This window comes from Corvus moneduloides, chromosome 22 (assembly GCF_009650955.1).
Source record: "Corvus moneduloides isolate bCorMon1 chromosome 22, bCorMon1.pri, whole genome shotgun sequence".
NCBI classification, from domain to species: domain Eukaryota; kingdom Metazoa; phylum Chordata; class Aves; order Passeriformes; family Corvidae; genus Corvus; species Corvus moneduloides.
This window is the reverse complement of record NC_045497.1, coordinates 5,563,441-5,574,650: the sequence shown is the minus strand read 5'-3', so window position 1 is coordinate 5,574,650 and position 11,210 is coordinate 5,563,441. Positions and strand designations below refer to the sequence as shown.

The window sequence follows — 11,210 nt, the reverse complement described above, 5'->3', positions numbered from 1 at the left end:
GGTCACCACAGAGCAAAGATCAGTGCCTGTCTTCCCTCTTCCCCTCGAGGGGAAGTTGTAGACTTCGATCAGTTTCCCCTCAGTCTCCTCCAGGCTGAACAGACCAAAGTGCCCTCGGCGGCTCCTCTTCCCCTCCAGGCTCTTCAGCATCTTCATGTTCCTCCTTTGGACACTCTCTAGCAGCTTAATAATCTTCCTTATATTGTGGTGCCCAGTCTCCTTGATGGCCACACCAGTGCCTAGAGAAGGGCTAGGGCAAATACGCAAATTTGTGACTGCCACCTCCCTATTTCCCAGTTTTGGAGTGCAGCGCTTGCACAAGCAGCTGGGGAAGCCCAGGGAACCCTGTTTGACACTCCATGCTGTGCCTGGAACTGTGGCTGTGACCCTGAGCCCAAAGAAGCTGATGTTCTTATCACAGAGATGACATCACATCTACTAGGAACAAAAATTTAGGGGTTGTATGGTCACAGTCTTTTTATACAACTGACAGACTTCATTCAGCTCTTACCAGAAGGGAAATAAAGCCAACAACCTGAACTGATCAAAAAGACAAGTCAATAGCAACAGGAAACTCAAAAAAAAAAAAAATAAAAAAAAAAAAAAAATTGTAATCTGCTTCCCTGTCCCTGCCTAATAAAGACTTAGGAATAAACAGGAACACAGCCAAACTGTTCACATTTTGATGTAATTTATTAGCACAAAAATATTCAAATACAACATGGCATCTAAACATGGCTACTCTGTTGTATTTTGTGCATTGTTTTTAACATTTTTCATTCATAAATCATAACTTTATCTTCAACCTCATGTTTAATAACCATTATTTTCTGTTTCAAGTTACAACCAGTTCTACCCCCCATCTGCCTCCTGTGCCAAACCCTAACCTTCCCTAGTTATTTCCCAACACTGCTTTTTAACCCAGACACTGCAGGAAGCTCCCAAGTGGTATTTATTTGTACCCTACATCCAGTTTGCAGAGTGATCGGTGGCACAGAGGCAACCTGACTTTGCTCAGCTCAAGGTTTTCAAATCTTGGACGTGGTCAAAACCCTGATCTAGTCAGAAACGCAAATCCTGAACTAGTGTAATGAGCAGACAGACAATTTCCAATTTTGAGGCAAGAATCAAGTTTGAAAACAAAGTACAGGAGGAAACAATGGTAAAATTCTACTTCTCTTTCTTTCCAGTTATGCAGCTCCCCCCAAACCTAAATGAAGCCTCCTGCACAAGCGCATTGAGCTTACTGCACCCACATCAACAGGAATGACCAGGGCAATAATTAATCTGCAAGTTATTTAGTTACATTGCAAAGTAAGTGAAAACCCGTATAGTTATTTTCAATGGATCTCCAGTTCCCCAAAGACCAAGTAGAACCATAGACATCTGTGGTACAATCAGTCTTCACTGTCCTGGAAACCCAAATCAAGTGTTGTGTTTCAGACAGCTTGTTTTTCCAACAGCAGCTATACATTGGCTTACACCAACTTTTAATATACAATAACTCTCTTCATTTACATTTAAAAATATTTGACAAAGGCTGTATTTCAGTCCAACGTTCAGTTTCTGTTTGTAGAAGAGCAAGTTTGGAGTGAAAAAGCCTCCAGAATTAAAGGCTGTGCATACTCTGGAATCTTCTGTTACCAGAAAGGACACCTAAAGAAAAGAAAGATATTGTATTAATGTTGACTTGCATGTAGTTTCACAAAGGCAACACTGAGAAGGAGTGAGATTCCATACAGACTAGGCACCATTTTAGCACAGGAAAAGTTGCCAGGTGATCTTTGTCATTTTTAAACATTAGCAGGAAAGAGATCTACTTCCTTAAGCATAGTTCTAAGTTATCTAACTCTCAAAATGACACTGAATCATCTTTGTTTGGTTCTTCAGTGTAACTGACCATCACATTCCTTATTTCAAACACTTAAAATGTAAAATCCCTGTCACTACTTATAACAGCAACTTTCCTAGAGGACTGTCTATGGCATTGCCATGGGCTTCCAAAATCTACCAGAGCAGATGCAGTATGTGGTAAGGCTCCTATAAATAACTAACTACACAAGTGAGGTTCTCTTTAGTAGTTCCTTGCTCAGACTATTCCAGAACAGTTTTGCCAGGTTAGCTGAGTGACAAACTCACCATCCAATGTAGCACTGGCACAGGTTCTCATGAGAAGTTGCTTGTTTAATGAGCAGTTCTACTTGTGTGGGTACATCAAGAGTTTCATCATGAGAGAAGTCTCGACCTTGGAAATTAAAGGATGAAAAAAAACCATGAAAGGAATCACAAATCCTGGTCCTAATCCCTTCAAGTACATTATCTGGCAGATCAGGAGTAGTTTCTTATAACATTTAAAAGTGTAAAAGTTTGCAACTAAATGCTGCGAACTATGAAGCGAACTATGAAGGACAGCAGAAATTCAACTTCCACTAACAAGCTAAGACATGCAATATATTAAGTCTTTGTCATTACAAACACCTCTGTACTTTTCAAATCACACTTATTTGTATCTAAATGCAGGCACAGTACTTAGGTTTTGGATAAAACCAGGAAAATGGCCTCGTCCACTTAATCAGAATATGTTAAATTCAAGGATTAACACAAAATACAAACACTAAGGATAGTGCTGATCCACCAGATTTTATGTTTCTTTTATATAAACATAACTACATGCTCACCAGTGAGCTTATCTCGAACCCTGTTGATGATCTGAATTGCCTTCTTATTTAGAGCTTCTGGCTTCACCAGACCATCTCCTACTAAAAGACAGAGATAGGACACAGAATTAGGACTTCATCTGAACAACAAAAGCATTTATTCTGCGGTTAGATGTGCCCTTTCCAAATACCATTTTGAGAGCAAACCCAGATGCATTTTCTATAGATACAACCGTTTTTGTTGGAGTTGAGAACTCAGGTAATTATATTCCTCATTTATGCTGACAAGAGACTCTATCTGTCCCATCTCATATAATTGCATTTGGATCATGATGAAATTTTCTGATCTAAGTTTCTGGATCAATATAGAAACAACAATGAAACTTACTGAAGGAATGGATGGATTCAGGCACTGTGGTCCCAGTTTTTTTATGGGCTGTCTCACCCAATTCCACACTGTCCAACATTTCTATTGAAAAAACCACAAAAACACAGAAGCATCAATGTGAAGCTGAAAAGCAGCTGAAATATTCTTCTGGAAACATTAGCAAGACTGTTAATCAGCTCATTTGAAAAGCGTATTTGTGACGTCTACCATCTTTTCTACTCACCTACTGACTGACTGGCTGAGTAGGAGTCTGTTCTTGTTCGCGAGCGCTTATTGCCCTTTGTATTTGCTGCAAGAAAACAAGGAATTGGAAAGCATGAACTGGAGTTTCAGTGTTTCAGAGCAAATTTGTCCCCAAACAATACAGATTTGGCTGCCTTTCTCCTTCTCCAGATCTGATGTCACCTGAAAATAATTTCAATCTCCTGATCACTGCTGTAATTTCATATTAAAATCCCTAAAATCGTGTGCACACAGAAATACCACATGCAAACTAACAGCTTGATCAGATTGTTAGAAAACACAATGGATTTCAGGCTTCTGGATTTCTTGTATAAATACTCTCTTGCTGTCACTATTTTATCAGAATCACTTACTGTCCATCAATCTCCAATTCAATAAGGGATCATACACAAAGGCTTCCAGCACAGCCATGACACTGTCCTTGTGTTCACGCAGCACTTCCATCACCGTGTGACAGGTGATTCTGTAATTCCCATCAAGGCCTGTCACCTTTGGAAGAAAAAGAAGTGAATCAACCACTGCTTTGTTCACTCTGCAACTCCAACCGCAACACTCAGGGAGCAGGAAGTGGTTTTGAACTGGAGTTCACTATGCTTTGTTAAGAGAACAAGACAGACGTTAATTACAAACTAAGAAGCTCTTTTCTCCATGAAGATGATCTTTGTGAAGTACCATGCAACTGACTGTGTCTGCCTGATATAAACAGCTATTTGAAATGGGGAAACTAAGGAAGGCCTAAGAAATAGGAGGAATTTCTAGTTTATTTTCTAACTAAAAGGTTGCTTTCCACTGTAATGTATTGCAAATATCACCAGAGATATTTTAACTCACAGAAAATTAAACTGAAATATTAACCCCTCTGGTTCTTAAGGAGTGGTGAAGTTTAGCCACAACAAAAAATACAGGAAAAACTGAGAAATGGTTGCCATTTTTCCTAGGAACAGTCCCCTCCAAATCAAAGAGGGGATGCTTACCTCCATAGCATTTGTCAGCATCCTTGTTAATCTAAATGGAATCTTCTCAGGAAACTTTTCTCTTGTCATTGCAACCTAAACACATGATGATGGAGAATAAGTAAATTAATAGGTAACCTACTCTTTATTAAGTACTGGGATCTTTTTGCTACAGTCCTGAAGATTTTATTCCAAATAGGAAATAAAGTCACAACTTTGTTCCTCATTTTTCACAAATTACTGGGAGAAGCCAGATGATTAACTTGCTAAGAAAGGGAAAACTCAAGCATGTGCCCAGCAACACAGATTGCCTATCAGCAGCTTAAATAGCTCCAAGAAATTTCATGGAAGTGATGTTAGCACTGCTTGCTTGTTCCAGTAGTCAGCTAATCACCAAGACATGCCTCTGAGATGAAGTGTCTATTATTTTCATCTTGCCTGTAGGTAAAGGGAAGCTAAAAAGAGAGCCAAAGGGTTTGCCCAGGATCAGACTCCAAGGTCAGTTTGTCCTGGCTTATAGATTAATTTCTGTTCCACTGGAAAATGTGAAATATTACCAAAAATGTCATGTCGAAATACAAAGACTTACCTCAAAACAGTCCCCAAAGTCGATATGCAGGATCTTTCCACTCAGTCTGTCTAACATCAGATTGGAAGGGTGTCTTTAGTGAAGGAGTAGGAGAAAAAACAGACCATGGGTGACAAGACCATTACAAAAACCCAAAGTAAATCACAGCAGCTCCAGTCTGGAAAGATATTTATCTTCATGAACAAGACAGCCAGTGATAGCTTGCTTGTTCAAGTTCTTCAGTCTCAGGATGAACAGGACCTTCCTGACAGTACATCTGTCACATTACTTTTGTAATTACCTCTCAGGAATTAGAGATCTTCTCACCTTGGAATATAAATAACCTCCTGGACCAGAACCATCAGTATATTTCTTGGATACAAATGCTTATGAATGTTTTTCAGTTAGGATAAATATTTCTGCTTGTTTTATGCTTTTTCATTTTTTTCAGTATAGAAAAATGTAATGCATTATGCTACACTTGAAGTAGCACAAATTGTTTTACCACCAACAGAGAAGAAAATCAATCCAGACTAGCCAAAAGCAAAACTACAGTGCTGTATTCATGCTTACATCTTCCAATTTTGTTTTAATTCCATTTTCAAAGATTTATAATTTCATGTTAGAGACTTTTAAGTTCAGAAATAAGAGCTCTTGTTACTAAAACATTTAAGGGTTCAGCTGTTTTTGCATTACAAATTTTAAATCTAATATACATTGTCTTCAAAAGTATTTTGGAAGTTATATTGTTAATAAAATGGATGGAGTCTGTAAAAGGGCAAAATTAGAACTTGTGGTCGTTGATGTAGTTCCATCTGTATTCATTTCAAAAAGAAAGAAAGCCTTATTTGTACTCAAGATACACAAACTGCATCTCATACCTGCAGTGCTGAGAATAACAGCAGCACAATTAGGACCTGAAAGATGGTATCACGACAACACAGCAGTAACCACAATGGAAGATGTTATCACAAGATCAGATCCAAGGAATGAACTGATAGACCTTCACAGTCTGTGCTTTTAAATAAAAGAAACCTTTATAGCTTTACGTACCTGTCCCCAAGGCCCAAAATGTACCCAACCATTGACATCACAGCCAGTGAACGGGTGTAATTTGTTCTTCTGTCAAACCATACCTACGAGTGGAGACAAAATAGAAAAAGCCAGGCAGGCACGTTGCATGTTTCAGTTTATATTTTAATTTATACATTAACCATTTGCATTTTGCACAAAGCAGAACTGTGATATGCTTAGGTTCAGTAGTGCCCTTGAATTAGATGTCCAAGTCATTAAGAGAATATATTCTGGGGCTTCTGCTTTTCTCTCCCCTGCAGAGTATATGGAGACTGACAGCTCCAGTCTTGTGCTTTGCACTTCACCTGTGTTCTGAGCCTTGTAAGGCCCCTCGTGTGGGGACACATGTGTGGATATGTGTTCTGCAGTGATTTGGCTGGGGTTTAGGATGAATAAACTCCATCTCTCACTCATTCTGCAGAGAAGATAATTACACACACTAATGTTTGCCAGTACTTGTGTTGAACTCACCTCCGAGCTTGGACTTTTCAACCACAGCAGCTTGGCAAGGTCATCCCCAGCCGTGTTATTGACAGCATGTTCAAATACTTCTACTTTCTGCATCAGAGTCAGGTGGTCATAGTCTGGAGCCATCTGTAATTCAGAAGTGACATTCAGCAAATTAAAAAGCCACCTCCAGTAGCCTCTGGTTGTACTGTGAGAAACACAACAATCATAATTAATTTCATATCAAGTTTATACTTAAATTATTTGTAGACTGACTAGTATGTTTTGAACACAGTGAGATGATCATACAACAGTGAAGAATTCTTTTTAAATGGGATAGCAAATGATTTAGTATCCACAAAGTCAGTAGCCCACAGCCCTATTTAACCAGAAAACTGCAAAGGTAAGTATTTTTCAAGAACCATTATCCAACTAAGTCTTCCGGGCTGGAAAACACTTTCCTTTTTGGCATGGAATTCCAAATTTTCTAGTCGTGTTCAGTTTCTCCCATCTGTCTAATTTTGGCCCTGCTGCTTAGACACAATGTTTGCAATGCCAGCAGCATGGCGCCTTGTACGAGGCACATCAATCATGCAAAATTCCAAACACATATCAGTCACCAGATGGCAACAACTCGTGGTCACTGCTACAACTGGAAAGGAAAAACAAATAAACATATGGCAAGCTATAACTCTTATCTAATATTTTTTATTTATTTTAACAATCAGAAAAGAGACAGAGGAAGAAGCCTTGCACCATTTTCCTTCATTAAGACACTGGTGTCCTAAAAGAATGTACCAAAACCTCTGCCAGCTTTGCCTCTTACCCTCAGCATGATGCGATGCTCAATGTTGAGCAGGATCTTTTTCTTCTCTCTGTAGTCTCGGATCAGTGCGTGCAGCGTGTCACAGTGGGGCACCCAGCCAATTAAACCTGAATTTGTTGACAGTGGAATAACAGCATATCTCTGGATGCTATAGGAGAAATGGAGAATCACAGCTCGAATTGTTGTTTATTGTGAATTACTAGATTTTGAGATGCTTAAAACAACTACTGTTAAATCTGATTCTGGTCCAAATTGTCTTGTCAATAGTTGCTCTGCTTGTCTTTTCAAACAGAGTTCAAACATCCATTTGCACAGATTGTTGCCAGATAATCTACAGACAAGCTCAAAGTTTATGTGGTTTTCACTGAAAGGCTGCTTTCAGAAGGTGCATGTTAGTCACCTACGATGATCTGTTATTTGCACATGATATTTGATGTGTTCTTGCTTGATAGACGCTCTGCAGAATTGCACTCAGTGACTCTTCGCCAAGCTATTTAGTGACTATAATAAAAAATCCTCAGCAAAAACCCATTCTCAGGCTCCTAAGGCAGTGCTCAAGGTGTCTTGAAATAGGCGTTGCTTCAAAGACCGTAACAATTTACAAGATAGGACTTCAATTAAATGAAACAAACAATCCCCTCAGATACATTTCCTCCGTGTTTGAATTCTATGAATGCTGTTTTTCTTTTTAATTAACTTAGTTCCAAGATTTGCCATTTCTTCACAAACCAACTGCTTCTGCCAAGGTTTACTTGTGAAGCTGCACCCACATAAGGAGTCACATATGCACAAACACTTTCAGTGATTACCCAGAGCACACACCTGAGGTTTTTACGAAGAGAAGTTGGGTCATTTGCTAGCAGAGTGTTGACCAACCCAAAAAGCTGCATCACTCTTTCATCTTGGCGAAGGTCTTCATGACCTTTCAGAAGGAATACAAACTCATGCCCATTGCTTCCTGCAAAAGAATTAGTGCACAAAAGTTTACTCTCATTGAACAAACAGACAAGAGTAAATACACATGCACCCAAAAACTGGAAAGTGTGGCAGTCAGACTGACTAAGAAAAACCTCATCTGAAAGGAAAGGTTGGAGAGGTTTTACCAGGTAAATATGTAGTTTGACCTGAGAGCAACAACTGTTTAAATACTGGCATAGCTAAGTGAAAACTGCTCTCTCTTACCCATTAATGTCAACTTCCTGGGCCGCTGCTTGGAGGTGATGACTTGCAGTGAGGGTGCGATGGACTGAATCCGTATGATGGGCTGGTTGGGATCATATGTTCCTGGCACTGCCAATTCCAGATCCCGGCACATTAAGAGTTTTGGTGACACATACTGTAGTTCCAAAGAAGTGAGCTACCAAAACCAAAAGAAATACACCCCCTTAGAATTTCAGTTCAATCTCAAAGAAGCACCTGAAGAGTTCATGCTGTCAAGGGACCTAAAACAGTTGAGGCAGTAACCAATACTTCAGGTACTTACAGGAAGTGCTGCACGAACACCAAATTTGCAGCAAACCCTATGCAGTTATCTCCAGAATACTGAATTAGTATGTTCTGAATAACCAGAAAACATAAACCGAAGGTTGGTATTGACAACTTGCACTGTAAGACCCACAGAAGAACTGAATCTCCCCCCTCACCTGAGGCAGCTGCTTTGAGATACGTCTGAACACATGATAATAGAGATCCCAAGCCTGAGTTAGGTCTTTGACATTTCCTGATTTCATGTACTTCCTGCACCATTCTTGAGCTTCCATAAGATCTCTGCCATAGGCCTAGGGAGGAAAACAACAGAAGAAAGAATTTTAACAGACTGTAGTGTAACAGGTGGAGACCACTTAACACCTACAAAGAGCATCAGAGTCTCTTTTCAAATTGCACTACAAATACTTGATATCACATTTTTATAGCAGATCAGAATTAAATATCCAGAAATTCCTGGATCCAAGATCTGCATTGAATTTATCAAACAACATTGCTCGCAAGTAGACTTCATTATAGGAGGCAACTAAATGCTTAGAATCACCCTTTAACAGTAGGCTCACAAGCTCAGTTAATTCTCTGTTATCTGTGCTAGTGCTTACTGTGAGCAAAGCAGAATAATTAACTGCAGAGCAGTCATTGTTTTCCAGTCCCTATCAGGCACCCTGCCAATACAAGACTCCAGGGCAATCTGGACCACCATGGCCCCTTATACTCACCAAAAGTGACACCGATGTGAAGATAAATGTCAATAATGAACTCTGCAACTAACATAATGAATCCCAAGGGATTCACTTTTTGTGTTAAATGGCAAAGGTTCTTGTAACACAGCTGGGGCAGGTGGCTGTCCTGAAGAACAGCCTCTTGGCTGTTTGCTGATACCTGATTGAAGGATGTCTCCTTTAAAGTCTGAGGCCCACGCTCCATCATTGCATGAAGTGGTTCCAGCACCTCAAACATTCCCTTTACATTTCTTTCTCCAAAATAGAGACGAGATGCTTCTTCCAACCCTTCATGCCACATCTCGTGCCATAGGATGGCCACACGGATTAGCTCTTCACTCACCTGTTTTAGGAGAGAAAAAAAAGATTAAACGCCTAAAGAAATCCCTGGGACTGCATCCTGACTTAAAAATGCAAAACTCCTTTCTTCTCTAATGTTATGAGATATTTGTTCCCGGCAGCCAGAGGGAGCCACAAGAACTACCACAGTGATGGCACATTTTTTTCTGCAAGAAGCTTCTTGCAGACCAGGCTTTTCTCACCTTATTTGTTACCTTTGAAATTTTCTATATGCTTGTGTAGCTTGGCCTGAAAGCACTATTTTTCATTTATTCATAAAAATCTTTATCAAATTAATTAAATTACTCTTTCCATGCTATGCTCAGTAAGTTTTGTTTCTATTTTCCATTAAGCAGGAACACCTCTTTATGGAACAAACACTTTTCATGTATTTCTTCTCTAAATTTATTCATAAGGAAATACGAAAACTCAGTAATTCTCAGTGTGAGAATTATTTTAAAATAAAGCATTCTCTGGAAATTACACTAATACTGTAACTTCTACCAGTTGCAAATACCCCAAATTAATTGTACTTGAACAGAATCAACAATGAATAGTCATTTTGTGTTATTATAACTGACATCCATCCATCCAACATAACACACTTAATGCTATATTGAGCACTCACCATCATTGCCTGCTGCACCAGAGTGTTGCTGTGCTCACACATGTTTTTCAAGATCTTATTTGCAGCATTGTGCCGAGCAGTGGTCGTAGATTTAGAAGCCACAGTCAAAGGATAGATCAAAGCCTGCAAGGGACAACAATCAGTAATACTTTAGAACCCCACAGAAGAGCTACATAAATTTAATAATTAGCAAAACATCAATAAACAGCAGCCTTAGGGACAAACAGGAGGAAGCAAGCTTGCTTCTGGAAAGTGATGATAGGAATTTGCTACTGGAAGTCTTCTGATCCAAAAGGCTTTCAAGACTTTAATCCACTGAGTAGCAGAATGAAATTGAGAGCCTCTTTCAAACTAGAAGAACAAAACAGGTTTTAGGATTTTGTGATATTCCACACTGTGGAAAGAAATTTAGATAAAACCTGTGAGGTAGGTTCTTAGTAGTTACTTAAAGACATTTAAGGTGATTTGCACTACCCAGTAGACATTAAATTACATTAGACAAAGAGTTCTTCCCAGGCTGCATGGCTCATTCACCTCTTTCCATTTTTATATGAACAGTGCTGAGGTGAAAGCAGCAGCAGCAACAGAAATTGTTCTCAGCCTCACTGTCATCACTTGCTCTGACTTCCTGTGCAGGCATCTGGATGTGGTGAAATGGAACACAGGAAAGGCCTTAACTGACACCTGTGAAAATTCCTCCTCTAAGCTAATGCTTACCTGGGGATGGTACCGACCAATGTCTGTGAGCAGCTGATGAATGAGACGTCCTACCAGTGGTCGAGGGGTGTCAATTCTGGCAATGAGCTGAGGGATAACCTTAGTAGTAAGGATAAGGAAAATAAACACCCCTGTCATCTCATGTGTTCACTGCACCAGATGT

At 39.5% G+C, this 11,210-nt stretch overlaps 1 protein-coding gene across 4 annotated transcripts in view; it reads right to left on the bottom strand.

Moving 5' to 3' along the window:
- Positions 1 to 672: 672 nt before the first annotated feature.
- The window catches only part of MTOR (mechanistic target of rapamycin kinase), a 64,553-nt gene continuing 54,015 nt past the window's right edge, over positions 673 to 11,210 (bottom strand). For 3 of the 4 annotated variants that reach the window (XM_032131526.1, XM_032131529.1, XM_032131528.1), the window contains 17 exons: positions 11,048 to 11,146; positions 10,331 to 10,453; positions 9,524 to 9,706; positions 8,800 to 8,934; positions 8,339 to 8,513; positions 7,979 to 8,114; positions 7,157 to 7,304; positions 6,355 to 6,477; positions 5,863 to 5,945; positions 4,831 to 4,903; positions 4,263 to 4,337; positions 3,642 to 3,777; positions 3,269 to 3,334; positions 3,046 to 3,126; positions 2,679 to 2,759; positions 2,140 to 2,245; positions 673 to 1,656 (listed from right to left, as the gene is read on the bottom strand). In XM_032131526.1, coding sequence (XP_031987417.1) covers positions 1,641 to 1,656; positions 2,140 to 2,245; positions 2,679 to 2,759; positions 3,046 to 3,126; positions 3,269 to 3,334; positions 3,642 to 3,777; positions 4,263 to 4,337; positions 4,831 to 4,903; positions 5,863 to 5,945; positions 6,355 to 6,477; positions 7,157 to 7,304; positions 7,979 to 8,114; positions 8,339 to 8,513; positions 8,800 to 8,934; positions 9,524 to 9,706; positions 10,331 to 10,453; positions 11,048 to 11,146 — 1,839 coding nt within the window. In that variant the 3' untranslated portion in view covers positions 673 to 1,640. The remainder of the gene's footprint in view (positions 1,657 to 2,139; positions 2,246 to 2,678; positions 2,760 to 3,045; positions 3,127 to 3,268; positions 3,335 to 3,641; positions 3,778 to 4,262; positions 4,338 to 4,830; positions 4,904 to 5,862; positions 5,946 to 6,354; positions 6,478 to 7,156; positions 7,305 to 7,978; positions 8,115 to 8,338; positions 8,514 to 8,799; positions 8,935 to 9,523; positions 9,707 to 10,330; positions 10,454 to 11,047; positions 11,147 to 11,210) is intronic. The other variant, XM_032131527.1, reaches the window with a different exon arrangement.